General features: G+C 39.1%; 1 protein-coding gene across 2 annotated transcripts; it reads right to left on the bottom strand.

Moving 5' to 3' along the window:
• Positions 1-761: 761 nt before the first annotated feature.
• efemp2a (EGF-like fibulin extracellular matrix protein 2a) lies at positions 762-27,243 on the bottom strand. Of its 2 annotated transcripts, none has more exons than XM_088344675.1 (11): positions 27,069-27,243; positions 14,659-14,845; positions 13,165-13,213; positions 11,828-12,016; positions 10,276-10,398; positions 10,084-10,200; positions 8,999-9,118; positions 8,817-8,936; positions 5,596-5,722; positions 4,349-4,544; positions 762-2,934 (listed from the first exon to the last, which is right to left on the bottom strand). In XM_088344675.1, the coding sequence occupies exons 2-11, from the start codon at positions 14,746-14,748 to the stop codon at positions 2,761-2,763; spliced, it is 1,305 nt and encodes a 434-aa protein (XP_088200801.1). In that variant the 5' UTR covers positions 14,749-14,845; positions 27,069-27,243; the 3' UTR covers positions 762-2,760. The 2 variants fall into 2 exon arrangements, with proteins under 2 accessions (XP_088200801.1, XP_088200802.1); XM_088344676.1 differs by having other exon boundaries at positions 14,659-14,842.

Genomic DNA, 27,243 nt, shown 5'->3' with positions numbered 1-27,243 from the left:
CCCCCCTGAGTAGCCCGTAGACTGGCCCATGGGTAATTTTGATGTTCTAGGAAATGTCATTTCTAACTGGCGTAATGTTTAGTGGTTGACTGAGCCTATTTTAACCTCTTATACTTACAACCTGGTAGTAACATAGTAATAACATAGTAGCAACATAGTAATAACGTTATTTTAGAAATGCAATTCAAACTGGTAGCCCTTCACACTAATCAGTAACAAAAAAATAGCTCTCGGCCTCAAAAGGTTTGGTGACGGTGCGCAGAAGCGTGTGGGCAGTGTGTGCTGAGGCATGGTAAATGGTAAATGGTCTGTATTTATATAGCGCTTTTCAAGTCAATGAAGACCTCCCAAAGCGCTTTACAATGTGCTTCACACTTACCCATTCACACACACACACCAATAGCGAACATTCAGATACGCAAGGCGCCGACCTGCTTATTGGGGGCATGAGGAATTCAGTGTCTTGTTGCCTGATAGGCAGCCATTTTTTTGCCTTTTAATGCAGTCCCGGGATGTTATAATAAGATCCAAAGCAAATTTCCAAAGGACAAATACAGCATTAAGTGTTCTCGTATCCAGACCTGCCACAATAAAATATTGGTAGGTCCCCATCTAGCGGCCAATAAGGAAATCAGCTTCATTTCCGCCTCCTGCAATCTTGAGGCGTCTAGTAGAAATTGCATTATTTGACTCTAAAATATTTCGTCACATGACATCTAAGGAGAAGCGAGGTATAATAATGACGAAAAATAAAATAGAAATAAAGTGTCGTGTTCTTTATTGGACTTCAAAAAACACTGCGAAACAACATTAACATACAAACAGAATGTTCCAAAATTGCAAATCTAAGAGCCAAAAAGAAGACATTTTTGAAGTTGTTACTTTGTAGGTCACTACAAAAGATGATAGAAACTAATAGGATGAACACACACACACAAACAAACGCGCACACACACTTGTGAGACTCATTTATCATCAACTTTTTGTCTTACCAAAAAAATCTGCAACCCAAAGTCGCTTTGACCATCAAGTCTACAATCTGCCTGAAACTCATTTTATCGTCTTTGTGCTTTCTAATAAGACAAATGAACACACTAGAAAAGCAACTGGGACACACTTCTTCTATCTGACATATTTTGCAAACTAGTATTTGGTATTCAAGTTACTAAATTAGAATAACTAAATTAGAATAACTGCTGCTGTTTTATCCTCTAGAGTATTGAGGACTGATCTTGCTATGTGAGAATAAATGTATAAATAAATACAAATATATGCCATATAAATTGAATAATCAAGGCTGGGTGTTTGGTTGGGTCCCTTGACCATCAAAGTCATAGGGGCACGATTTCCTGTGGTGTGTCTTGGGAAAGTACAGACAGGAGGCGCCCATCACTCTCAGAACCTGGGACCTTTCGCAGAAAAATCTGACATAAATGCAATTTATTTATATATGTATACACTTTGTCATGCATTTTGTTGTGTTTTCTTGTCACAACAGAGTGTTATTCAAATGAGGGAGTGGGTCGAACTGGCTGAGCTTTTCACCCAGCCAGGGTTCACAAACCCGCAGCTACAGATCACTATGTGGCCCTTTAGCGCTGTCCTAGTGGCTCCCTGGAGTTTTTCCAAAAAATGCTTCAAAACAGAATATAAGGGGGGAGTATATTTCTATATCTGCTTCGTGTAGGAGGACAATCATAACATTTTCTACATTTTTCAAGGGTGAGTAAATTTAAGTATGAATCTCTTTTTTTTTAAGAAAGACATGTTCATTATGCTTTTGCGATTTTCTTTTCATGGGTCCAGACATATTTTAAGTGTATTATGGGTCTTTCAACATCTTTGGTTGCTGACCCGAGTCCAAGCCGATTTGTTCATCAATGACAGACCAATAGGTGAAAGGCTCAGGCAACTGGGTCACCTCCTCAATTGAATATAATTTAGTTGTGACAAAATATGTGACACAACAAATTGGAGGCGTGTGTTTATCCATTAACAATTAAGAGTCGTAGGGACAACATTTTCTGTGGAGTGTCTTGGGAAAGTACAGCCTGGTGGCACCCATGACAAAATAAATGACAACATGCATCAATGTATGAAAGAATTGCATTTATCTAATATATTCAGGTAGTATGTGATCCATTTATGCGTTCACTTATTTATATGGCATACATTTGTAGATATTTGTTCTTTTATACATTTTTATACATATGGCAGGATCGCCCCTCTATGTAAGTGATAGTGATGACATCAAAATAGGACTGCACTAGTTGATACAGAGTCGATCCAAGTTGAGAGCAGCATACAGTCCAAATGCCATTTTCAGGCTACTAGTGCATAACAAATGGCACACTTGTCTGGTCTGGTAGGGCCACTAGAAGAGTTCAACAGGTAGTGGGAGGCAAAAACTGACAAAGGTAATAGGAAAGAAAGCAAGAAAGTGGAGCTACTAGTGCACGCTGGTTATTGAACACAAACACCGCATGATCTGAGTTGTGACGACAAATTGGACGAGTACTGATGATGACAGCCGAGGAAATACCAAATAGATGCTCAAGAAAACTGTGAATACGTTAGCGTCCATTTCTAAACCAGCGCACACAAGTAGCATAGGAAGCCAACACTGAAATGGATTTCCACGTTTGTGACGTGTGGGAAGGACTCCAAAGACGACGGCTGTAAAGGGCCTCCTCTCCTTTTTATTTGTGCCGGGCACATCGTGGTCACCCGCCCGCCGGGGTGTTGGCGTGCCGGCGGACGCTAGAAGGCGTAAGGCCCGATGTAGATGGAGAGTCTGAGGGCGGAGCTGCTCTGGTAGTTGCCCTGGTAGCTGAGCAATGGGTTGACTGACACCATCTCCAAGTCCAGCGTGTACTCGCGAGGGCCCGACACAGCACGGGCCAACACCAGCATGGCGCTGATGTTGTTGATTTGCTAAATGCAAACACACAGAAAGAAAAAGTCACATATTTTGGACACACCACAGTAGTTATAAGATTGGGCCTTTCAAAATAAAGGCTGATCCTCGACCCGGCCCCGCGAGTATTGAAGCCCCACCTAGCCCTTACCCTACCAATTAACTTAATTTGCAGGACAGAGCCTGAAGCAAACCGAAATTTCATATTCTATTTCTCACAACTCGGGAGGACGAGGAGTGAGTTATGATAACAAATTAAAGCCTGTGATTTGTAATAAAATGTAATTCAAATAGGACTGTATAAATATTTGCATCTTTATATTTTTGTGTCTGCAGAGGTTACATAAACTGACAATTATCCATCATTGAAAGATTTTTCTAAGGTAACCAGAAAATGTTAAGGCTGTCATTTTGACAAGTTGAAAATTGGATTATAAACCATAGCAGAAGTAAGTCCTTAAGAGTCTAGTGTGGCACTTTAAGAGAGAAAGAGAGGCAGAGACACATAAAAACAGTGCCGGATAGATGATAGTAAAAAAGGCAGCGAGAGAAAAGCCCGGCCCAACCCGAACGTAATGATTGACCCAAAATTTGTGTCTGTCTTGGCTTAAAATCTTACCTCTTATGCCACACCAACGGCATATTTTTGATCTTGGCATTGGTATACTCACCAACACTACCACTTTACACATTGGACCGCTGCTTTCTTCCCCTCGAAAACGCTTACCGATTTAAAAATAGAAAAAAAAATCTACAATTCTTTTCAAATTTAAACATCAAAAACAAAACTAGTATTTTAGTCAAAGTAGAAGATAAAAGTAGACTACGTCTTTGTTCTTAAATAAACAACACCAGTGGTCGCATTAGATTTAGATTTCAGCTTTGGTAAAAGTTTACCACTTCTGGTTTTAAACAAGCGTAGCCTATGCTGCTTTTTAAAAACTATATATTCTGGAGATGGATTGTGTTTTTCACATAAAGGTAGAGTGCGCGATAAAATCTGTATTGCTTTTTAATGTCAAAAGGTTGGCATGTAAACAAAACAAAACCTCGTGAAAGGCTTTGCGTGAAAAAGGCGAACAAATTTTAGTTTTTGGTCACCTGTAGTTTGGATTCTTACTAGTACTTTTTAGCACTTTACAATATACTGACATCTAATGCTCAAATAATACACTGTCTTGTTTTGAGCAACGTTTGACTGATAAAACAGTTTAAAATAAAGAAACAATAACACACTATTTCAAATTAAAATCGAAAAAAACATAGCAGATTTTAGGTATGCGTTTTTAATTTATAGGAAATAAAGTTAGCATTAGAAAAAGAGAAATAGTTGGAAATCTCCCCCACAAAACTAAAAAAAAAAAAAAAAAAAAAAAATCCAACTCCCCTAAAAAAAATGAGAATGCGTTCGTTTTCTTAGTGTCTGCTCACACGAATGTAGAAGTCTCCGTTGGCGTCGCCAGAACGGATGCGAAAGGTGTTGTAGGCCCCCGGAGAGACGCTTGTGGCCTGGATCTGGAAAATATCAGCTGGTACGGAACGCTCCGACGTGATGCTCATGTAGCGATGCACAATAGAGAAGGGAAGATCTCGGCACGCTGCCTTCGTCACCGGACATACGCAGCGACTGCAAGCACATATGCATCAGTAGAACATAACAATGCTGAAATCCTTATCAGTTTGACCTTCTTTTCGTCGCCACAACAAAAGTAAAAATAATAAAACAATGTATCGTCAAAAATGTTTTGTTACTAAAAATATAGGTTGGATCACATTAAAAAATGTTAACTTTAAATAGCGGGGCTTTAAAAATATGCTACTTAAAATAAATCCACGAACACATTTTTTTTCCTGCAGTGATCTTGCTCTTGAGGAAAACAGTTACAAAATCAACCAGCAGAGGTCAGCACAGCTTAATTGGCGTTTGTTTTTCTAAACGGGGAAAAAAAAAACGTGAGCTCGTGGTAAATATCATGTTTCTTTCATACAGCTGGCGTAGTTTTACACACAAACAAAATACAAAGCCCCTTTCTGGTCGGGAACCCATGGCTTCCGAGCCATATGACTCTTTTAATGAGTACACATGGCTCTGAGATAAAATAGAACTTGTCCAATCAGTTATTGTATTGCTACATATAAAGCCTATAGCACTGGGACAGCACTGGGTTCACTCCATCACAGTCCTAAGGACACTTTGCAGTAAAGGTGTCACACCAACAGACCCACACACACAGCGCACTCCTCCTTCTTAACCTAACCCAGCACCTTCTACAACGTAGGTAAATACGTTGGTATCCTCGTTTGCAGTATTTTTTGACATCTATACAAAAAACTTGCTTGCACCTTGTTTTGAAACCATTGTTTAGGAAAAAAATGACAGTCAAAATGAGCCTCAACACTCTCAAGTAACTACGGGAGGGTAACAAATCTTAAGTTGTATATTTATATTGATGTGGGACACAGGCTCTGTCATTATTATGATTTCATAGATGTTATCAAAAATTAAAAATGACACGGTGAAATAAAATGTGCTGAAAAGGTAGCTTTTGTCTTGAGTGAAATAATTTTTTTCTTTCTTGAAAAAATAGAATAAAATAAAATAATTTTGCCTTATTGCTTCTTTGGGTCAAAAAGGTTCCCTAACACTGGCCTAAAATTTAGTTTGAGCGGGCACTCACTTGTCGGAGACCTGCACGTAAGGTTCCAGGCATCGGTTGGCGTCCACACACTGGTAGCGGCCATGGATGTTGACGCACGTTTGCGTGTCCGTGCACTGATGATCACCTGTTTCGCATTCGTTGATGTCTGCGGCACAAAAAAACAATGCTTTTGACTTCAAAGCCTTCCTTTTGTAACGGAATACAAGTTAAACAAAACTATATAAACAGTGCTTCTTAAATACTTTCTATCACGCCCCCCTTGAAAGAAGAAATCCCATCGCGCCCCCCTCCAATTTGTCTAAAAAAAAGTACAACACTGTACCTTCATAGAGTATAAGAGAATACACAAATAAATATGGAACAAATTACAACAAAGAATAGCTTGATTAACTGTAACAAAAAAAGATAATTAAATCGCATCTGAAATAAAAAATTAAATAAAATAATCCGTAAACTAAACCCACAGGTTAGCAGACAAACAAGCATGACAAAAAGACATTCTGTTATGACCTATATTAAGTTTTTGATGATGGCTGTGAACTGTTCATTCTCCTCTTGCTTAGGTTTTTGAGTTTTTCCTTGCCCTCATGTGGGTTTTGATCAGGGGGTGTTGCAATAGTATTCTGCACAGCCCTTTAAGACCTCTTGTGATTAAGGACTATACAAATAAACATAACTTGACTAACCATGTCAAACCATATTGTACTGAAAATCAAAATTACATAAAATCGCAAAAGAATAATGCATATAAACTGATCACCCGTATTAACTCAAGAGCACAATATATATAAAAAAAATAAAAATAATATATATATATATATATATATATATATATATATATATATATATATATATATATATATATATATATATATATATATATATATATATATAATTATTGCTGAATCTTTTTAATCAAAGATGATAATAATGAATTAACACGTTTTGCTATAGGCTACACAGCTTTATGAAATCTAAGCAAGCAACTCTCTGCTCCTGCTCAATTATTTTGATGCTCTGGTTTACTGATGTAGGAGTCACAAAAATAGATTATTGTTGCCACCAAAGACATAGATTTGATGTCGGCATTAATGAGGAAGAAATCATAACAAAACAACAGTCTCATGTGAAATAGCGGAAAGGCACTGCCAACATGTTACGCGTCTGCGCTTCAGGTAAGAACAGTGTTTCCTCTAAGCTGCGCGCGTGCGCAATTGCGCACTGCTCGCACATTCATTATGCACGAGAAATTTAGCCGGCGCACAAAAATGAGGGCTCAAAATGACTAATCAAGACGCGACTTAAGTCAAAGTTACAGTGCATGGAGGTAAAAATACACGGGTTCCCCTGACGTTGTGTCCTAAATGCGGTATTTTGAAGTCGGGTCAGAGTAGAACGACGTTGAGTAAAGTTAGTAGAGTTGGTCAAGAACCGGCTTCTTCGGCCCGGCTCACTAAAAGGAACCGGCTCTTTCGGGTCCTAAACGGCTCCTCAGGTTGTTTTTGCTTCTTTAATCCCAACATGACCAAATATTATGTAAAACTATGCACAAAATGACTTAAAAGAAGGGGGAAATAGAACAAAAAAAAAATACCAAAATGAAAAAGTAGTGAAAAGCTGAGAAAAAAAGGAAAAATTTAGAAAAAAGCCAGAAAAAAAGAAAAGAAAGAAATGTAGGAAGAATGTAAACAGAGAACAAAAAGAAAAAAGTAACAGCTTGGAAAAAATAAACACAATGAGATTTTTTTTAAAGGAATTTTAAAAAAAGTAGAAAAAAACATGGAAAAAATAAGAAAAAGTTTGTGTTGCATTCAAATAATTTCCAATTATATCAAGTGAATCTTGTTGCCAACATTGTACTTCCACTAAAAAATGTGATTAAGTACAGTTCTTTATCTTGCAACCGACTAAATAAGCCCCCAAAAATGTTAATATTATGCGACAAAATATATCAGGAAATAAAAAGAAATGGATATCTTGTAAAAGAATTGTAAGAACAAACGACGTTTGTAGGCCGTACAACCTTGCAATAGTACATGAGTCAATTCATTCAAAAGAGAAAAATTATTTCGCATTGCTGGAAACTCAGCAAAATGTAACTTGATGTCAAGTTTTGGACATGTTTGATAATTAATTATCTTGCCACACTTGGGATTATGGTTGCTCACTGTTGTTTCAAGCGTGGCTCACCGACTTTGTGTGAATGTTCAGACCCGTGGAAAATTAGAAGGAACATTGGGTAAGAACATGATTTGATAGATCTTTTTCTCAAGTGTCACATACCACGTAATATTGGCGGGCACAAAACAACCATTGCTCGATATTCGTGGTAACAAGTCAGCTGTTTTCATGTAAAATCCTGCCTTTTTCAGCATACAGGAAAAAAATCATCAGCGTGTTTGGGGTGTAATGTCTTTAACTCAACGGTTGATAAATCTCTAAAACCGCTCGGGATAGCATTCAAACTGGGGCAGGGCCATTAGTAGCCATTTGGGTGCCCTAAGCACAATTTTGTTGTATTCTGGTGTTTTATCTTTGTGATAAATACTTGATTAAACCACAATGAAACTCAGTTTTGTTCTCTGTGCTTTTTTTTTTTAATACGCACACTTGTTTTGGTATAAAAGGCGGTCGTATGAGACTTGCATCTAGTAGACCAGGGCGCCAGAGAGATCGCATAAAAAAAAAAAAAAAAGATTTTAACCAAGGAGAGTGCGCCCTTTAAAACAGTGCACCAAATGGGTGTGGAAATATGGTACAATAATAAGCTTTTTTATTTAAACATTGACTACAGGCAAGCGACGCATGAGCGTCATCTCATTTCTTCTTGTTTTTTCATTTTGTCCGCTCCAGACTCTTGTTGCCGTTTCGAGAACATGTTCGCACAAATGTTCACCAAATGGCGAATGAGGCATAACCGAAAATGCCACTGGGAGGGGGGAACCATGAGACGAGAGTTAGGCCAGGGCACAAAGCAGATTCGCCCCTTTTCTCTGGAAATTTGGTTTATGCTGCTTTTATATTGTTAAACCATTATAGCGCATATTATAAACACTTTTTCCCCCTACGGCCCTGATTTCTTTTGGTGCCCTCCTGGGTACTTGATGCTCTACGCAGTGCGTGTTATGTGCGTTTGCTGGGATACGGCCCTGAACTGGGGTTTTAGTATTAAGTTTGAGTTTTAAATTCCGTTTTTAAAGTGATAATTAGGTCAAAATTCAAGTTTTGAACTGACTTACCCTGGCACAGCCGCGTGCCTTGCAGCTGGTATCCCTCGGGGCAGACGCAGGAAAACTTTCCAGGCTGGTTGACGCAGCGGTACTGGCACAGGTAGCTGGAATAGCTGCACTCATCCACATCTGCAACAAGCCACTTCCGTAACTCAAGATCGCTAAGTCGCGCAGATTTTTGGCTCACTCACCGTTACATGCAAAACCATCAGCAGCTAGCTCATAGCCGTGTTCGCAGCGGCACAGGAAGGTGCCGTATGTGTTGTAGCAGCGCTGGGAACACGGGGCGCCCATGTCACACTCGTTTACGTCTGAAAGAAAAACGTGGCCTGTTAGCTTTTTGTGTTGTCACAAAGACTCAATGATAACATAGCATTCTACAGAACATAAAACTTGCAAATGGGCCTCAAAAACTAAAAATAATTCCATTTCAACAACGAATTTAAGCTCCGAACAACAAAAGTTAAAAATAAAATACAACAACAGTGGACCCCCTACAAACGGGCAACTCTTATTCTAGCCATAGGAGAACAAATCCAAGTTACGCGAATTTCCAGATGCGACCACTAGAGGGCCGTGTTCTCGAGACCACCTAACACCAGCATCAGCTCGTCCCAGTTAGCACGTATGTTCCCGCTCTACAGACCTTATACCTACACCAACGACTTTCTCCAGCGTAAGTGTTCAGAAATAATTTGCATTTTATTTACCTAATATCGCATTCACAGATCCCCTAATTGCCTGGGTTGTTGGCGGTTGATAAGGGGACAAATTGATCTAGCATGTAGAGGGGCTAAAAACAATGAATAATCTAAAACTTTGATATAAAACAAGGTGAAAAGACTGTTAGTCCAAAAACCATCCTCTTCAACAAGTTCTGCCTCATCTGCGATCTATAACAAGGATAACGCGATCCAACAAGAAAAAAAATAAATACATGCACAATATATCAAAATCATGGCAGGTGCAGATTCTCAGACTCATACACACACCTCAAAGAAATTTAGATGACTATTGTTGATCTATGAGTTAAATTTCCAAGTGTTCTTGGGCAAGACACGGAACTCTAAATGCCCCAGATAAGCAGGTAAGTGCCTTGCTTGGCTGTCGCCGCTATCGGTGTGTGAGTGTGTCTGTGAATGGGTAAGTGTGAAGCACATTGTAAAGCGCTTTGGGAGGTCTTTAGTGACTCGAGAAGCGCTATATAAATGCAGACCATTTCCTATCTAATAGGTTTAACCTCATGGCAGTCAACAGTCATGAAGATAGCACTCACCAACACAGGAGCGGTTGTTTCCGGCCAACTGGAATCCGGGCTCACACTGGCACGTGAAGGACCCCGGAACGTTGACGCAGCGATGCTGGCAGTACCGGTATCGGCACTCGTCGATATCTGGTCGAAGAGTAGAGAAGAAAAACTTACATTCAGCCTGCTAAGAAAAAGGTTTTTGTGTGTCGGTTGACCCACCAATGCACTCTGTGCCTACTTTGCGGTACCCATCAGGACAGTGACAGGTGAAGGCCCCCAAGGTGTTGATACACTGCTGGCTAGGCTGGCAGTCGTGCTCATCCCGCTCACATTCGTCCACATCTGCGCCCATAGAAGAGGCACAATTATCATTTACGCTGCTGACTTGGTTTATGTCTAGTTTGCAAAGGCAGCAATAGATGTAAAAAAATATATAAATTAGGCAGTAAAATGTTAAAAGTACATAGTATATTATTAAGCACCTACTGGTGGTCCAAAATTAAAAAAAAATAAGAAATACTGATTTGAATAAGGGGCAGCACGGCAGCACAGTGGTTATTGCGTGTGCAGCACAGTTCTGAGGTCATGAGATCGAACCTCCTGTGTGGAGTTTGCCTGTTCTCCCCATGCTTGCGTGGGTTTCCTCCAGGCACTGCCTCCCACATTTCAAAAACATGCATGTCAGGTTAATTGGCCGGTCCAAATTGTCTCTAGGTGTGAATGAGCGAGCGAATTGTCTGTCCCTGTGTGCCCTGCGACTGGCTGGCAATCGGTTCAGGGTGTCCCCTGCCCACTGCCTGAAGAAAGCTGGGATGGGCTGCAAGTACCCCGCGACCCTACTGAGGATAAGCGGTCCAGATAACGGATGGATGGATGGATGGATGATTTGAATAATAAGAAATATTACATACACTACATTAAAAATGTGTATTTAAAAAAAAATACTCATTGGTTGAGAAATGTTTGTTAATTTTACATAACATGAGGCTGAACTCGAGGTAGCTGACATGATTGTCTGCCATTTTGCTGCGACAGGTAGCCCCAAAAACCAAACACCTTGTGAAATGTTGGGCAAAAAATGAGAAGACAATTTACAGGTATATGGTTTGATCACTTTGAGTCTCCATAATTTGTATTCATCCTTGTGTTTTGTAGCACTCATTTTCAGTGACACCACACCACATGTGTCAAACTCGTGGCCCTGCGGTGGCTCGCGGGAGCTTAAGATGTCTAAGCGCAAACAATAAATGATTTAAGACTGCTTTGACCAAAATGTACAATGTACATCGACAACGATACCTGCAAACTAAAGGCTCAGCGCCAGAACACAGCAATATTTCCACATCATATATATGTCTATATATTGATGAATGAATGTTTTATTTTTACTAGTAGGAGCTTTTAAATTATGCACAATGTTCTGTCAATCAAAAATATAAGTATCAAGACTGGCAGCAACCACGTGCACTAAACTGTCTTGCTAGAAGCACACAAGTTTAGTTCAAAATGAGCCGGTCAATAAATGTTGAGTCAGCATTTCTAGTGAACTAAAACAAATTCCTGTAAAGATGGGCTGGAATAACTTCAAGAGATATGGTCAGGCTTTACATGCTCATTGTCTTTTTCATGCAGGTGTCATTGTCAAATTGAACAAGTTTTGACACTCTGCCTGCGTGCCTGCCTGGCACCCCACCAACACACAACCAAAGGTCATTCTGGTTGACGCACACGACACCTGCTAGAAAAAAACCCTCTGCCCGGGCGTACGCACCAATGCAGCTGTCTCCCTGCGGCTCGTAGCCCAAGGGGCATGGGTTGAAGGCCTCGGTGGGCGCAATGGGGGGCTCGGGGGCCGGGATGACTGAGGCAGAGCGGGGTAGGCAGAGGTAACCTCCGTAGTGGTTGAAGCATTTCATCTCCCCCTTGCAAGCGTCAGGGATGGTCTCGCACTCGTTGATGTCTTATGCACGCACAAAAAGACACAAAATAAGCCAGAATGAATGATAATTCAGGTACCCGTCACAAATGTTTGAGTATGTCAGTAGAATAAGAAAGTTTCTGGGTAATTTTGATGATTTGATTTAAATAAATGCAAACCAAATGCTCTCTCGGGCTGCTAAAGGGCAGTGTCGAGTTTGTATAGCATGGTATGTTGGTTCAGGTGTAAAGCTACATTTGTTATTGTGTTGAAATAAACCGGTTAACGCATTTAATGCCAAACACGAAAATCTGTTTTACCATTGTTTGTAAATAAATGTGTTTAAAAAAAATCCCTTGCCATCTGTGATTATAATTCGTGGGGTAGGTTACTAATGTAGGCTGAAAAGTAAAGCATACTACAGAACAACAGTGCTAAAAATTTCGCCATACATTTGCACTCCAGAAATTTAAATCCCGGTGCATAAATTACAATTTTGTTCATACAATTGTTTTCTTTTTTCTTTCTTTTCTTTTTACTTAAATTTTTAAAATTTAGTTACCTTTGAGCGTGTATTGTTTAGCACACCCTAGTGGAAAAAAACGTTAATGAAAAAAATGTTGACAATATTTAAAAAAAAAAAAAAAAAAAAAAAAAAGCATTAATACCTTAATTATCTTAGAAACATAGGTTTTTGAAATACTTGTAGGTCGAAAAATGTGGATTGATCTGACATGAAGCACACCTAGAGGGAGCTGACATAATTTTCCGACATCCTGCTGCTACATGTACCTGAAAAAAAACAAAAGCCATGCAAAAGGCCTGGGCCAAAAACATAAGAAAAATTGTTTAATTTTACTCTCAATAGTTTCTATTCTTCCTTGTGCTTCTTAACACTCATTTTAAATTGGACTACACAACACAGCAACATCGAGTGGTCAAAAAATACAAGCGGCACCTTTAAGTTTTTTTTTGTATCTTAACTGTTTAAGATTGAAGTTATCATTGGATATTTTTTGTTTAAAAGCAAACTCCAATGAAACGACCAAACTTCCTTCATATTTATAAGACCTTCAAATCATACTAAGGCGAGATTTCCTCGATAACAAAAGATAACGGTTTATTTTTGTATTTAAAATATTGCTGGCCATATTGAATAAAAAAATTACGATTACATTTTCCGACTTTACCTTTGCAGTGCTCTGTTTGAGGGTCCCAATGGTAGCCATCTGTGCATTCCTATAATCAGAAAGAGTAAAAAAAATGAAGAATCACATTGAATTAAAATAATAATAATGTTAAACCATCCATCCATTATCTGCACCGCATACTCTCAGTAGGGCTGCGGGGGTGCTGGAGCCCATCCCAGCTATCTTCGGGCAGTGGCCAGGGGACACCCTGAACCGGTTACCAGCCGGTCGCAGGGCACACAGAGACAGACAACTCACTCGCTCATTCACATCTGCGGACAATTTGGACCAGGCAATTATCCTGACATGCATGTTTTTAGAATGTGGGAGGAAACTGGATGGCCCTGAGGAAACCCACACAAGCATGGGGAGAACATGCAAACTCCACACAGGAAGGTTTGATCTCATGACCTCAAAAGTGTGCCGCACAAGCACTAACCAGTGCGCTACCGTGCCTCCAATAATATCAATAATGATAAAAATGATAATAAACATAATACTTATAAAAATGCTAATAATGATGAAAATAAGAAAGGGAACAAGATGTAGGTGAAGAAAGAAAAAAGAAGAGGAAAAAGAACAACAAAAGGATGAAAAAGAATTAGAGGAAGAAGATATTGAAGAAGATGAAGAAAAGAAAGTGGAAGAAAAGGAAAGAAGAAGATATAGTGTAAAAAATAAGTAGAATAAGAAAAAAAGAAGTGGAGAATGAAGTACAGTAAGAAGAAGTTAAGGAAGAATAGGAGGGAGAAGAATATAAGGAAGATGAAAAAGAGGAAGAAATCAGGGAAGAGAAAGTAGAAAGTAAAAAGAAGGAGAGGGAGAAATTAGAGGAAGAAATTGTAGAAGAAAAAAAACCAAGATGAAGTAGGAGAAGTAGAGGAAGAAGAAAAAAGGAAGATGAAGAAGAGGAAGAAAAAGAAAAGGAAGAACAAAAGAAAGAACAGGAAAATGATGGTGGAACAAATTAGAAAGAGAAATAAGATGAGAAAGAAGAAAATAAAAAATGAGGATGAGAAATAAGAAGAGGAAAAAGAAAAGGAAGAAAGGGAAAAGGAAGAGGAAAAAGAAGGCGGGGAAGAAGAGAAAAATGGTTATGAATAGTCATACTATTGTATAATTATCACGTACTAGTGTTGAATTATATGTTTTTACTTTCAGCGTGTGAAACTTACAGAAAATAACAGCACACAAACTACTCATTTAGAAATGTGCGACTCTTGACATTTTAATGAACCAAATGTCACTTCCATGTTGTTTTTTTCAGATGTATAATTATAAGTTGATCGTGGTTATTACCTGGGCAAAAGGTACCTGTTGAGTTTATTGGAAAGTAAAACTCAGCCAACAGAAATATGAGCAAAGTATCCCCCCAAGCCGCCAGCAGAAAGGGATCATTGTGAAACTAAAGATGTGTGTGTGTGCTTGAGTTTGAAAAGAGTCATACTAAAGAAAATCCAAGGATAGTTTTAGAACGAGGTTAGACATCCGTACCGTTTGCGTGTCGATTTCTTTGGGTGGCTGCGAAAGGACGCAGTGGAGGAGCATGCACACGCACACGATGGATACACACGTCCTCTGCATCCTGTCCTTGAGAGTGGACAACACACACGGACACACAACAATGATGCGGGGGTGAGGCAGTTGATGCTGGATGGGCGGCGCAGTCACTCAGCATCTGCTGGAAAGAAAGAGAATATGACAACATGGCAAATGGCGACACGGCCAAACAAAAAAGATTCGGTTCGCGCTAATTGGTGGACCTATTAATAACGCCAAACCTGGTAGAGATCAATGGTGGGCATTATACAGAGAAGAAAGAACATGTAAATAATCCATTCGTTAAAGATGAATGAAAAATTATCGCTTATTTCTTTTACCTTGCTTTTATTTCATATTTAATGTCACATTTGTCCAACTCATAGCTTGTGGGCCGTGAGGCAATGGCCAGAGAAGCACAAGAGAAAAATGAGCGTCAAACAATGACTTGCCGTTTTAAATATGTCCACTGAGTGTCACCAAAGCCAGGCACCACCCGCAAAGCTGTATTTATTGACTACTATTAAACCAACCAGAGAACATTTAGGAAAGCCATAACTTTGTTTTGTTTACTTGAAATAAAAGTCACAGACGTGCTGGATAGGGCAATATGAAAACTACCAAATTAAAAAAAATAGATCATGGTTAATTATTGATAAAATATCATTTGTTGGTTACATATGAAAAAATATATATATATTTTTTTTTACTTATCTTTTACTAATTTTCTTGAAAGGTAAACATTTCTGTACATCTATTGGAGTGTTTTGGGACTATGAAGTCAAGTAGTTATCCATCTATTTTCACCGCCACTCATCCTCAATAGGGTTACGGGGTTGTTGGAGCCCATCTCAGCTATTTTCGGGCAATAGGCAGGGGACACCATAAACCGGTTGCCAGCCAATCACAGGATATATTTATTACTATCATTATTATTTTTTTACCCAGTTTGTTTGCAAGTCTGTGTATTTGACGTTCCGTTAATCATGGGAGGGGAGTGGTGTTTTTCTTATTGTATTTTTAATGTTTTTTTACAGCACTTTGAGTTGTATTTCATAGCCTAAAAGTGCTACACAAAAACATTTTTTTTACAGAAGTTTAAAAAAGCTTTAGCTCATTTCTATAGAAGATATTAAATCTAACAGCAAAGTTCCAAGATTCAGATAAACGTTTTAATTACAAATTTAAGATAGATTCCTTTAAATCGGTAAATCATTTAAAGTAGTTATTTTTGTAAGAGTTTCCTCAAGTTAAATAAACAGTAGTGGAAATTAATTAAATTGCTGTTGGGGGGAAAACCCCCAATAATCGTTTTATGATCAAATCTTCCCTCCTTGAAGCAAAATTTAATTGTGAGCCTCTGAAGGATTCCATCCCTCCAGCTAAGGCACACATGTTATGCCATTCATTTACTAGTCCGGCCCCCGTGAGAGTACTTTTTTTCAATAATGTTGCTTACAAACTAAAATGAGTTAGACACACCTGCTCTATGTTAGCATAAGGCAAAATATACTAAAAAAAATAGACTAAAAAATAGAAAACAACATTCTTGGCAAAGCTTTGTAAAAAATAACACAGAGTCAAAACTAATAGCAATGACTTTACAACAGGTAGAAAAATGTCAGCTGCACCTTAACATGACACAAGCACCTTTTCTTTCTTTTTAGTTTTTTCTTAGTGATGCACAGAAAGCCTTCTGTGTTTGGCCTGGCAGGCTGCAAAGGTTTGTGACAAGACCTTTCAAGTCTGTCACAAAGAAACTCTCTATGGTGCGCCAATGTTGTGGTCCAGTGGACCTCGGCGACTGGCGGGGGCCCTGCCGCCAACATGGAATTCCAGCAAATAGTTGCCGCCTCATGAAAAGGTTTAGAAGTGGATAACAGCATCTAATAGCAATAGGGGCTAGGTCACGCTATATGGGATGGACAGCCCATTTTTTAAGTTTCCTTATTTCTGTATTGGGTTGGTACTGGCCTTCTTTCAATGCATGGGGTACAACATCAACTTGGTGGACTTGAGGCAAAAGTAAATTGACATGGAGTAGGTCTTCATTTCCAGTCATTGGGGCTAAAAGCCTAGAAAGCTTTTGATGTCGATACTTAGCATCGGTATCTGCGAGTTTTCAGGGCTGAATTTTTTTTGCAACATAGTGGAAAAGATATTTATGGGACACTGTGTCTGACCAAAAGCTGTCGCTGTGTTGTGTAATGCAACAGAAAATGAGTACCATAAAGCACAATAAGGAAACCTACTACAGACACTCATAATGACCAAATAGTATCATTTTCTTCACAATTGTATCTGCATTGCCTTTCAGTTTTTTTTGGGGGGGTACCTTTAGCAGTAAGAGGGCAAACAATCGTGTGAGCGCTTTGATTCTTGTAGGTAAGCACCGTGTTATGTAAAATACATACAAATTTCTTGACTTAAGAGTACTAGAATTTTAAAATGCATTTTTATATGATGATGTTTTTTTTTGCTTATTATTTCAATCAATATTGTTTTTAATTTTAATGAACGAAGTTTTTTAGCCACTAGAAGGCGCTAAATAATACACAATGTCGTTTTAACTTATTTCGTTCCCTTTCAAACAGCTTCACACATGTACTAACTTTTGTTGGATTAGTAATTTTTCTTCTTTTTTCTAGTCAATTAACATTTAACCCTGGGGTAATGAACCATATGTAAGGTCCAGTCTACAAACCTACTAAAAACATAATTATGCCATGAAAATTAAGGGGGAAAATGTTGTTTATTATTTCTATGCAAATTGGCTTTGAGAAATCACTCGATTGTGCAACCTCGTGGTTGAGACGCATTGACTGCGTTACCAAAGAAGAAAAAAAACGAGCCACACGAGTGTATGCCTGGCAGCTGGCGTTCGAATGTATGACATGGAGTTATAATCAGTGGCAGCTCGTTTACAAGACAAAGTACAGACCGCAAGCCTTGACGTGGGACGCCCTCCCCCATCAAGAGGCAAGCATTACATCACAGTTATATGTGTCTCAAGACGTACAACATACCAAGACGTCCGTCAGCACGCATGACGTGACCTGAATGCACCGCGCTGGTGGGAAGTCACAGAGTGCAAACACTGCCCTTGACTTTGTAGCTAACTGTAAGTTAGGTTCCAATTAACGTTCTGTTTATACTGAATATGATCTTCTAACTACACGTCCAGCTAATGGTGAAAAATAAATAAATCTTGCAATGTGTCTTGCAAACAAACCACAGCATGTTTTTCCTGGCCTAATATCTGCTTAGTTTAATGCTAGCAAATAATCATTGACATACTACATGTTAGCTTTGGAATTTGTGATTCGGAAGCAAAAGATATTTAAACACAAAATTGATGAGATATAATGTATTCATTCATTCGTTTTTTCAACCACTTGACCTCACAAGGATTGCTGTTCTCCTAGAGTCCAGCCCAGCAGACTTCAGGCAGTGGGCAGAGGATACTCTGGATTGGTTGCCAGCTAGTTACACACGGTGACAGACAACCATTCACTCCAAAACTCATTCAGAGGGATAATTTGGAACCACTAATCGACCCACGTGCATACTTTTAAGACGTAGGTGGAAACCGGAGGAACATGCAAACCCTGCAGAGGGACCCCGGTAGCTAGAATTTAACTTGGAACCTCTTAACTGTGAGGCAGACATACTAACCGGTTGCTCACAGTGCCACCATAAGATAACAACATATTTGAGTATAAATGCATCATACTGAGCTCTGTGAACCACCTTCTTGGACTAAATCTAAAGGATTGCAATATACTGTGATCAGGTGGCCAAATCATGCACATCACAAGCAACAAAATGACTATTACAATGCAAAAGTTCTAAAGATTTTACTTAATGATTTAATAATGTAGTGTAAGACGGTTTTCCCCCCTGAATTTCTCAATAACGACATGATAAATACGCCTACTGGACCGGACGGGGCAAAACTAGCCAAAACAAAGTGACCGATCCCGTCGTGACTGTGGCCGGCACACATGTCTGGAATGTCTGGTTAGGATGTGGTGGCTGACTCTCAGCAGGGAGGCCCTGGCAAGTTAGCGCTTCCCAGAGAGTTGCTTTCTGGGAATACCCCCTCCCTACAGAGCCCCTCTCCTCGTGGATCCAATAAGGCAGGATGAGCAGAGTCAAAAGTTGTTGCACTAATTAAGCTACGTTTGTACAAAATTGTTTGGTGAAAATATAACATGCATAAAGTGAAAATTATGAACTCATTTCTGGTAGCTCTTCATTAATTGAGCTGGATGAAATTTGGTCATTTTTTACTCACGGCTTGCGTTCGTGACACGCATGCAAGTACATGTATTTCTTAGACACTCTAAAAAAAAGCTTCTTTTTTTCATCTCATTTTGGTCTGTATTTGATACAGGTCTCTTCTTGCTTTCACCATGGTCAGACTACACTTACAAATAAAGACAAAAAAACAGCAGGGACGCTAGCTCTCCAGTAATCACATTTTTTAAGGGCACCTCAAACAATACACCCCACCTTAAAATCAGAAAATAAGCATATATACAAGCCGTTCTGTGTTATAAATTCCAGATAGTGATTTTTTGTTAAAGAATTAGATATTTACTTACTACATGAACAGAATAATTTTGAATTAAATATTTACATGCATCTAACAGATTATTTGCCAACTGGAAGCTTGATTAAAATGTAAAGGATTAAAGTGGAAATACAGTAATTCAATCAACAACTCAAATTCATATGAAACTCACTGTGTAGTTTCATTTGAATATTTCAAAATAATTAACAGTTGGTAATTCTGTGTCGAAAAAGTAGCGTCTAGGTCTTTGCATCTAATTTTCATCCCTTAGTTTTTATTTCAACTGATTAGCATGCGGGTGGAACGGTGAATGAGTGGTTAGCACGTGTGTGGCAGAATTCTGAGGTTATGGGATCAAATCCAGCTACCGGCCTTCTTGAGCGGGGTTTGCATGTTTTTCCTGTGCTTGCGAGGGTTTGCTCCAGGCACTCTGATTCCCCCCCCCCCATATTCCAAAAACATGCATGTCAGGTTAAGTGGATGGTCCAAATTGTCCCTAGGTGTGAATGAGTGAGTGAGGTGTCTGTATGTGTACCGTGCAACTGGCTGGCACCCAGTCTCCTGCCCACTGCCCGAGGACAGATGGAATAGGCTCCAGCACCCCTGCGACCCTACTGAGGATAAGCGGTGCAGATAATGTATGGATGAATAGTTAGCATGCCCCAAGATATGGAAGAAAGAATGTAGAGAGGGTGGAGGCTTATAGTCCGGACAATATGGCACTCTTTTTTTCCTGGGGTACTTTTTACTAAAACATCTGGCCAACATTGTTTTACATAGCGGCCCACAAGGACTTGGACAAGATCCAATAAGAATCGGGTATGAGCTCTGCAAGTCCATTTTTAAATTGCCAGTCAGCCCAATTTAGCAGGCAAAATGTCAGCTGGCTTAAACAAGTGACCACCTGTGGACTCGCAAAAACACATGTGGGGACCACCCGCAGACATGAGTGAACCTGGCGGGGTTTTGCCCGGCTGGGCACGGAGGAAATGGAGAATTCCTCTGGTAGCGGCAGGGATTCTACAGTCACTGATAGCGGCGGGCGTCGTGAGAAATTCTCTCAGAAAACCCGGCTACCCGATGCGATGCTCAGAAGGCTCACCCTGCCAATTGGGTCAAAGGTCTAATCTGTACTGTGCAGGGCATTATTATCTTTTCTGATGTTTTTTTCACCTGGTGGTGTAAAATAGACAGACTGATGGCGAATGGAAAGCACAGCTGCCATTCACCAAAATGAAACCAAATCCTTATGTCGCAGCAACAGAGTTGCTTGGGACCAAGAGGTAACAATATTTTTATATTAAACATTCCACAAATTTTAAATTGTGGAATTGTCAGCTTACTGTATATTAGTTCTGCCCCGAGGAAAATCACATTTAGAGTTTATATAGTTTTTCATATTCATTTTTAAGGTGACCTTTCGACAGGAAGTGTTCAGTCTACGTTCGAATTGACACATGGCATGATCACCATAAAAAGCCATTTGTTTTCTGTATGGTGCCTTCGACTCTATCGTCTGTAAGTTTCCAAAGACATTTTTTTGTAGATGGATATTTTCAATGTTTTTTACTGAAATTGTTTATGCTTTGTGGTGTTGTCAATTGTGTGTGGTTTTGTATCAAACTGTAAATGTATTGCATTTTTTCAGTTTTACTCTGTTTTGGATTAAAGTGGTGCTTGGATGCTAATTTTGACTTGACATTTTATTCTAACAGGAGTACAGCAGCTGCCCCGCAAACACACACATGGAGAGTAGACAAAATTGATGGGTTTCCCTTTACCCATCCTGTCTTGCGCGGTCACTCTACTAGTTGACAGAAAATGTGATTTAAAATCAAAGGAAGTTTGATCTTTCTGCTGGCTAATTTTTACAATCGAAGTGAGAGTTGTGGAATCGCAATGAAAAGATAAACAGAGTGAAAACAAACAAGCACGGTGCATTAAAGCACAATAAGTAACTTGGAGAAAATGAAGGACATTGACGATGTGGAGGGCAACCCGGACATTACATATCAAGGTATCATAAGCTGTCTTGTGAATTCTGTGTCGTTATAGGCTGGACCAACTTAAGGCAGCCTGAGATTGATGACAAATGTGAAATGATAGCTCGAGAAAGACAATCTCAGAGGTACGTCTGCTCTTTCAACCCTGAACATAGAGTAAGTTTGTTGTCTCAGCATATAAACATAGAAGATGAACGGCTAGCTAACCAAAATCGTGGGATCATGTAGCCGAATACATAGCGCCATTACAACGGCATGATTCAAAAATGTTAAAAAATGATTGGTTTGGGAATAAAACCATTACGGTTGATCCACAACCACAGGTTTCGTCTCTCCCTTGAGAGCCATTCAGTTTTACTTCCCTTTTTACGATGACATTTGGAATATCAAAAAACGTCCTCTTTGATTGTCTGTCAGTTAGTATAGCCCCAAACGATGTATGAAATAATCTTCGCCTTTATTTGAATTGGCTTTAGCGCTCTGTTCTCTTTTTCCTGACAATGTGGCATAACAGGGGAAACATCCCGCTGTGGTGATGTAAGAAACCTTTCTATAGTTTTTCTTAGTAAATCATTTATTATTACATATGATATATTATTATATTTTATGAATTCTGTACACATGAAGTAAAGTTATCAATTACCTGTATTTTGTTTGATTTTGCAGGATGCGTAATCTACCTTTTGAATCATTGCAAATAATACAAAGTAAAAATTTGATTGACTCGTTGCTGCAATGAATGTTTTATAGCCACTTTTTAACGTTAAAGGGACGCTTTGCAATATCTGACAGCTAGATGTCGCTGTATCGTGTAGTGCAGAGTTTGGCAACTACCAGGACATGGACTGGTACCGGGCCACCCAGATAGGATGAAAAGCTGCCTTCATTTATGCTTATACTGTATTTATTAAAGTATTCCCGCAATAACTTTTCTGCTAAAAACATACTTTAAGTTTGAGTGCGCATTCCACTGAGATATCAGCAATATTAGTTAGCTGACTAATATCTCTGACCTCATTTGCTCAGCACTGGATGCAACGGGAACCGATCCCAGGTTGCGGTGGTGAGGGGTTTTGGGGTTTTTAAGGGTTATTGTTCTATCTTCGTTATTCATTATCCATTATCCGTTATCGGTCAGTTCATAATACGCTACAAAGCCTAGGAGCCGGGACACTTACTCTCAGCCAAAAGGCCAAGCTAAGGTCCTAGCCGTAAAGCCTTGCTGCGATCATTGCGAATGCACCGTTCCCGGAGGTACTGCAATACCGGGCCGATGCGTGGAGTGGACAGATCAAGCTCTTATTCCATCTCACCTTGAGAACCTAACCTTGAGAATGTAGTCAGACATTAAATCGGTCCAAGGTACAGAAAAGGATGCCGACCAATGGCCTGTCCAAAGTCTCGCCTGTGGGGCAGTTGCGACCCGTGATCGAATATTTACTGGCCCGCCAGTATTGTTGACCACAGTATATAAATACATTTATACCAAAAAAAATCAATCTCACCAAATGATGGCATAAGCCTTTTACCCACCTTGCCCTTGGCTTTGTGTGAGAATTTAGGCACACCTCATTTACGACATGGCGACTGTAAATAAAAAAAGGAAAGTTGACTGTGAGGGCCGCGGCTATCAGGACAAGTGGAATTTGGAATATTTTCCCACCAAAATCTGAAACAACTGCATGTGCCTCATTTGCCATGAGACTGAGGCAATTTTCATAGAATATAATATCAAGAGGCACTGTCAGACGTAACATGTTAATTACAAAAAGCTAACAGGAAACAAACGATGTGAAAAGGTAAAGCAACTGGAAGCTGTTTTAACGACACAGCAGCGCTATTTCACGAGACCCTGCGAGTCTAATAAAAATGCTACAAAGGCGAGCTACAAGGTCCCTACGCTGATTGCAAAGCACTGCAAACCTTTCACCAAGGGTGAATTTGTTAATGATTGTTCAAAGAATGTTACGCTGAATGGTCGCTCCTCACATATTTTCAGCTCACCAAATCCAGCCTACTTTGTGAAAAGTTTGGACATCACTGGTGTGGCGCAACAGAAAACGGGTGCTACAAGCACAAGAAAAGAACAAAAACTACGGAGAAAAATCTCCCAAAACCACACAAAATCTGGCCCTCTTTCTGAAAAGTTTGGACACCACTGGTGTCGCACAACCGAAAATGACTGCTAAAAAGCACAAGAAAGAACACAAACTACAGTGACGAAAGTGGCAAAACCACACCATTTCTCTTCTCATTTATGTGCCCAGGTTTTGGGGGGTACCTGTAGCAGCAAGATGGTAGACAATGATATCAGCTCCCTCTAGGGAAGCCTCACAGTATGGAAAAAAATATAAATTTCTAGACCTATATGTAATTTTCAAAAATGCACATTTATATATAGTTCATGTATTTTTCCCGATTATTCAAATCAATATTGTATTTTTCTTATTGAATAACGTTTTATTATTCAACTAGAAGGAGCTAAATGTAAGGCAATGTCCCTTTAACTAAAAATGACTCAGCTGTTCTGTCCATTTCAATAAAGTATATCAAATACTATAACAATTGCTAAAATTACATCCTTCTAATATCCTTTCAGAAATGCTTTATTTGAGAAGATTTTTTAAAAGAAAATAGGATGAAGCAGGCCCTATTCATTTACGTGAGTGGGCCAAACCAAGTGTCACAATGGGCCAGCGTGTTTCAAACTCAAACTTACACTGTGTACTTGACCAGGCTCCCCCTGCAGTCTCTCCAGTCTTTCCTGTGTGAAGCCGATGACGGCACTGTACAATCACATAATACGGCAACCCTGGAATTACGGCCACTGTGACATGGCGAGCCAAGGAGCCGACAAGGCTGATTATGGGGACGCATGGCTGGACTGAAACTCCAAAAGTAGAGCTAGTGCGGTCATGTGACATGTTGGCCAAGATAACAGCTCCGTCTCGTCTTGCTCCTCCCGGTTAACCAGAGGTCACAGTGTTGAGGCTAACACGTTACAGAGGAACAGATTACGTTTCACACTAACGAGTACTGCAACACGTTAAAAAATTTTGTAACTCAACTGTGGTTACAACCGGGTGCCATACTCTTCTACTTATTAAAAGCAGGATATGAAATACAACGTCTTCTGATTATTGAACACTGCTGCTTTGTTCACTATGCCACATATAACCCTCAATCCGCCAACAATATTATGACGGGTGGGTTTGTTTGGATGAACCTACCAAGTACAACTGAATAAAGTCATTGTGGCGCTGTTTCAGTACGAGGATGCTGAGTTCCTACTCAGAGATATTCTCCCTACCATTTAGTCTTGCATCTAAGCCAAATTTACAACCATGATATGATATACTGAAAACAGAAGTCAGCTTATATGCGCATATGGTTGTGTGTCGTCAGTAGCACATGGTAGGCAATTTGTGGGAAACGGGCCTGCCTTATGCAGAAACAACAAACCAACAGTAAATCAATGGGGCAAACGTAAGCAGAGAATTTATGGCAAAAGTGTGCAGAATTTTGGCTATTTTATTTGTAAAATTAAGAATGCCTGGAGAAAAAAGAGAAAAAAAAGGTCTTGGACAGTAACCAGAAATAAAAAAGTAGATCTTCCAGTGGTTTGAAGCCCAGAAACAACATGGATATGTAGTGTCTTGGCTGAGTGTCTCAAAATTTCACTAGCCGGGAAACATGAAGGCGTAACTGCTGTCACAGGTGGGTCTACACGATAACTTCAATTTATTTTATTATATGGATATTTTAAAACAGATTTGTGGGGGCAGCTTTTGTGCAAGTACATTCGGTAATTTGTAACTTGATGTTTACTTGCAGAGTAACGGTATACTTTTGGGTGTCGGTAATCTGTGGTATAGCAAAATTACTTTTTAACTAATTAACTAGTAACTGTAACTAATTACTGCTTTTTAGTAACGCGCCAAAACACTGGTCACAAAATATCATTCATTTTGGCTAAGTGACAAAAGGCTGGCCCGAAACCCCTCTGTGGCCAAACCTAAATGTTTTCGGGACGACAACACATTGGGAAGACCAACGAAAAAGCAGTCCTTTTCTATTTCCGACAAATACTACCTCAATATCAATATAATATCGACACACTAGTTCCATTTGTGAATACATTGATTAAAAATAGAATCAAAATTTGCATTCTAGTAGAAAAACCTAGTGCCACTGAAATGATAATACAACTATTAGTCTTTTCATATTTAATAAATCTTCATATTACATATTAATAGAATATAGTTGTTTGACTTTTTTTGTACTTTTATCAATGATGAGTTTCATTTATTATTTACAAATGTTAAACCTTTGAAGATATTCACTTTCTAGTTGGTACATCAAAAGGCATCCTTTTCTTTTCTCTTTTTTTCCTTAATGATTGTATAATTTAGATTAGGGGTGTCTAAGTCAAACGGATACATGGTCAAATAAAAACAACAACGAAAAACACACATCATGAACCTAACTGAAAACCTTAAAAATGTACTACAATATGATCAGATAAATGAAGAAATATTTTCTTACGTTTCTGTCACTAATCTTTATTTTTTCAACAGGCAAAAGAGATACATTTAATTTGTACAAAATTCCGCATAACAAGATAACTAAATGAAAAAAGCTGGTATTATTCAGATAACATTAGCCGCTTTTAGTTTCTATTTTAGCAGAAGTGGGTCAAATTTACTTCAAAGAAAAAAATTAAATTAACTGAAATATTTTCTTAAAACAATATTGGATTGAAATACAATAAAGTAGAAAAAACAGATTTTGATGAAAGGAGATCCATTCAGCTGACCATGAAGACAACCACATTACAATCAAAAAATTGCAATTGAACTTAAGAAGTGGAAGTTCTGTTTGCAAGTAAGAGTCACAGAGATCACAAACCTGTCAAATTATACGTGTTCCCTATATTTTATATGTTTTTTTAATCATTTAATTTGAATGTTGCATAACAATTTATATGCGGGAAAAAAAATAGGATCGACCTCGTGTTCACACTTTGGCTCTAATCCCGATCGTCTCTGTCATTGGTAGCACACGAAAACATCATCATAGTTTGCCAATATTGTCACAGTATTTTACATAGTCTAACTGTCTGTTAGTAAATAGGTGCTGCGTTGTATTTGTAAGCTTTGTGATTGCTTAATAAAGGAGGATTTGCAATCATTAATAAGGGGAGCAATTGTCACGAGTAAGATCGAGAGACTGTTGATGATACGTAAGAACTTACTGTACACTTAAAATTAAAGTTACTGTGAATTTAAATAAACACGAAACAATTGTATAGCACTTTTTTTTTAACCCGTAGTTGTTTGCATGTGAAAACTGGACGAGTTGATGCTGGCAGTGAGCTGTCACTAGTAGTAAGCGGTCTCTAGTGGTAATCTCTGGGACTGCTCGCGAACTGGAATTATTTTTCGTAAAGGAAGCAAGATTTCTGTTTCAAATAAAACTCATATACCGAAATTCTTGTGGTTAGAGGTCCTTGTATAAAAGATGAACTCCTGTATTTGAATTTGAATAGTAAGGAAAGTAATCTTGCAGACAAAATGAAATTTGTAGGCCGTTGATACAAGACAAGAACTAGTATTATCAGTTGGAAGAATGTTTGAAATGGAAAAATGAATTGGAGGCAAAAATAATCATGTAGCCATAATCATGTCTGCATGTCGTCAAAACTAATAACAAAAAACTCAAACTAGAAGCTCAGTTGAGAGTGCTTGCGCTTTATGTCAAGTGAAGGGAAGTCAAACCAAACTCACCAGCCAGGCGGTGGTCTGAGATGTGCGCTTTGGGTCGTGTTGGTGGGCCTGACCCCGGCGTGTCCAAATGCAGGGAAGCTGTCCCTGAGGTTCCGAGCTCTGCACCCTGAGAGACTGAGTGGGAGACAGCTGGAGCGGTGCAACACATGCAGGAGAGAGAAGGGAGGGCCGGCAA

Source organism: Urocampus carinirostris, chromosome 9 (genome assembly GCF_059441175.1).
Source record: "Urocampus carinirostris isolate Australia breed hairy pipefish chromosome 9, RoL_Ucar_1.0, whole genome shotgun sequence".
NCBI classification, from domain to species: Eukaryota; Metazoa; Chordata; class Actinopteri; order Syngnathiformes; family Syngnathidae; genus Urocampus; species Urocampus carinirostris.
This window is presented reverse-complemented; position numbering and strand designations above follow the sequence as displayed.

Coding starts and splice junctions, on each gene's coding strand:
- efemp2a (XM_088344675.1), bottom strand. CDS start 14,748: ATGCAGAGGACGTGTGTATCCATCGTGTGCGTGTGCATGCTCCTCCAC. Junction 10,399..11,827: donor GCAGGGAGACAGCTGCATTG/GTGCGTACGCCC, acceptor CTATGGGCGCAG/ATGTGGACGAATGTGAGCGG. Junction 4,545..5,595: donor TACGTGCAGGTCTCCGACAA/GTGAGTGCCCGC, acceptor ATGTGCTTGCAG/TCGCTGCGTATGTCCGGTGA.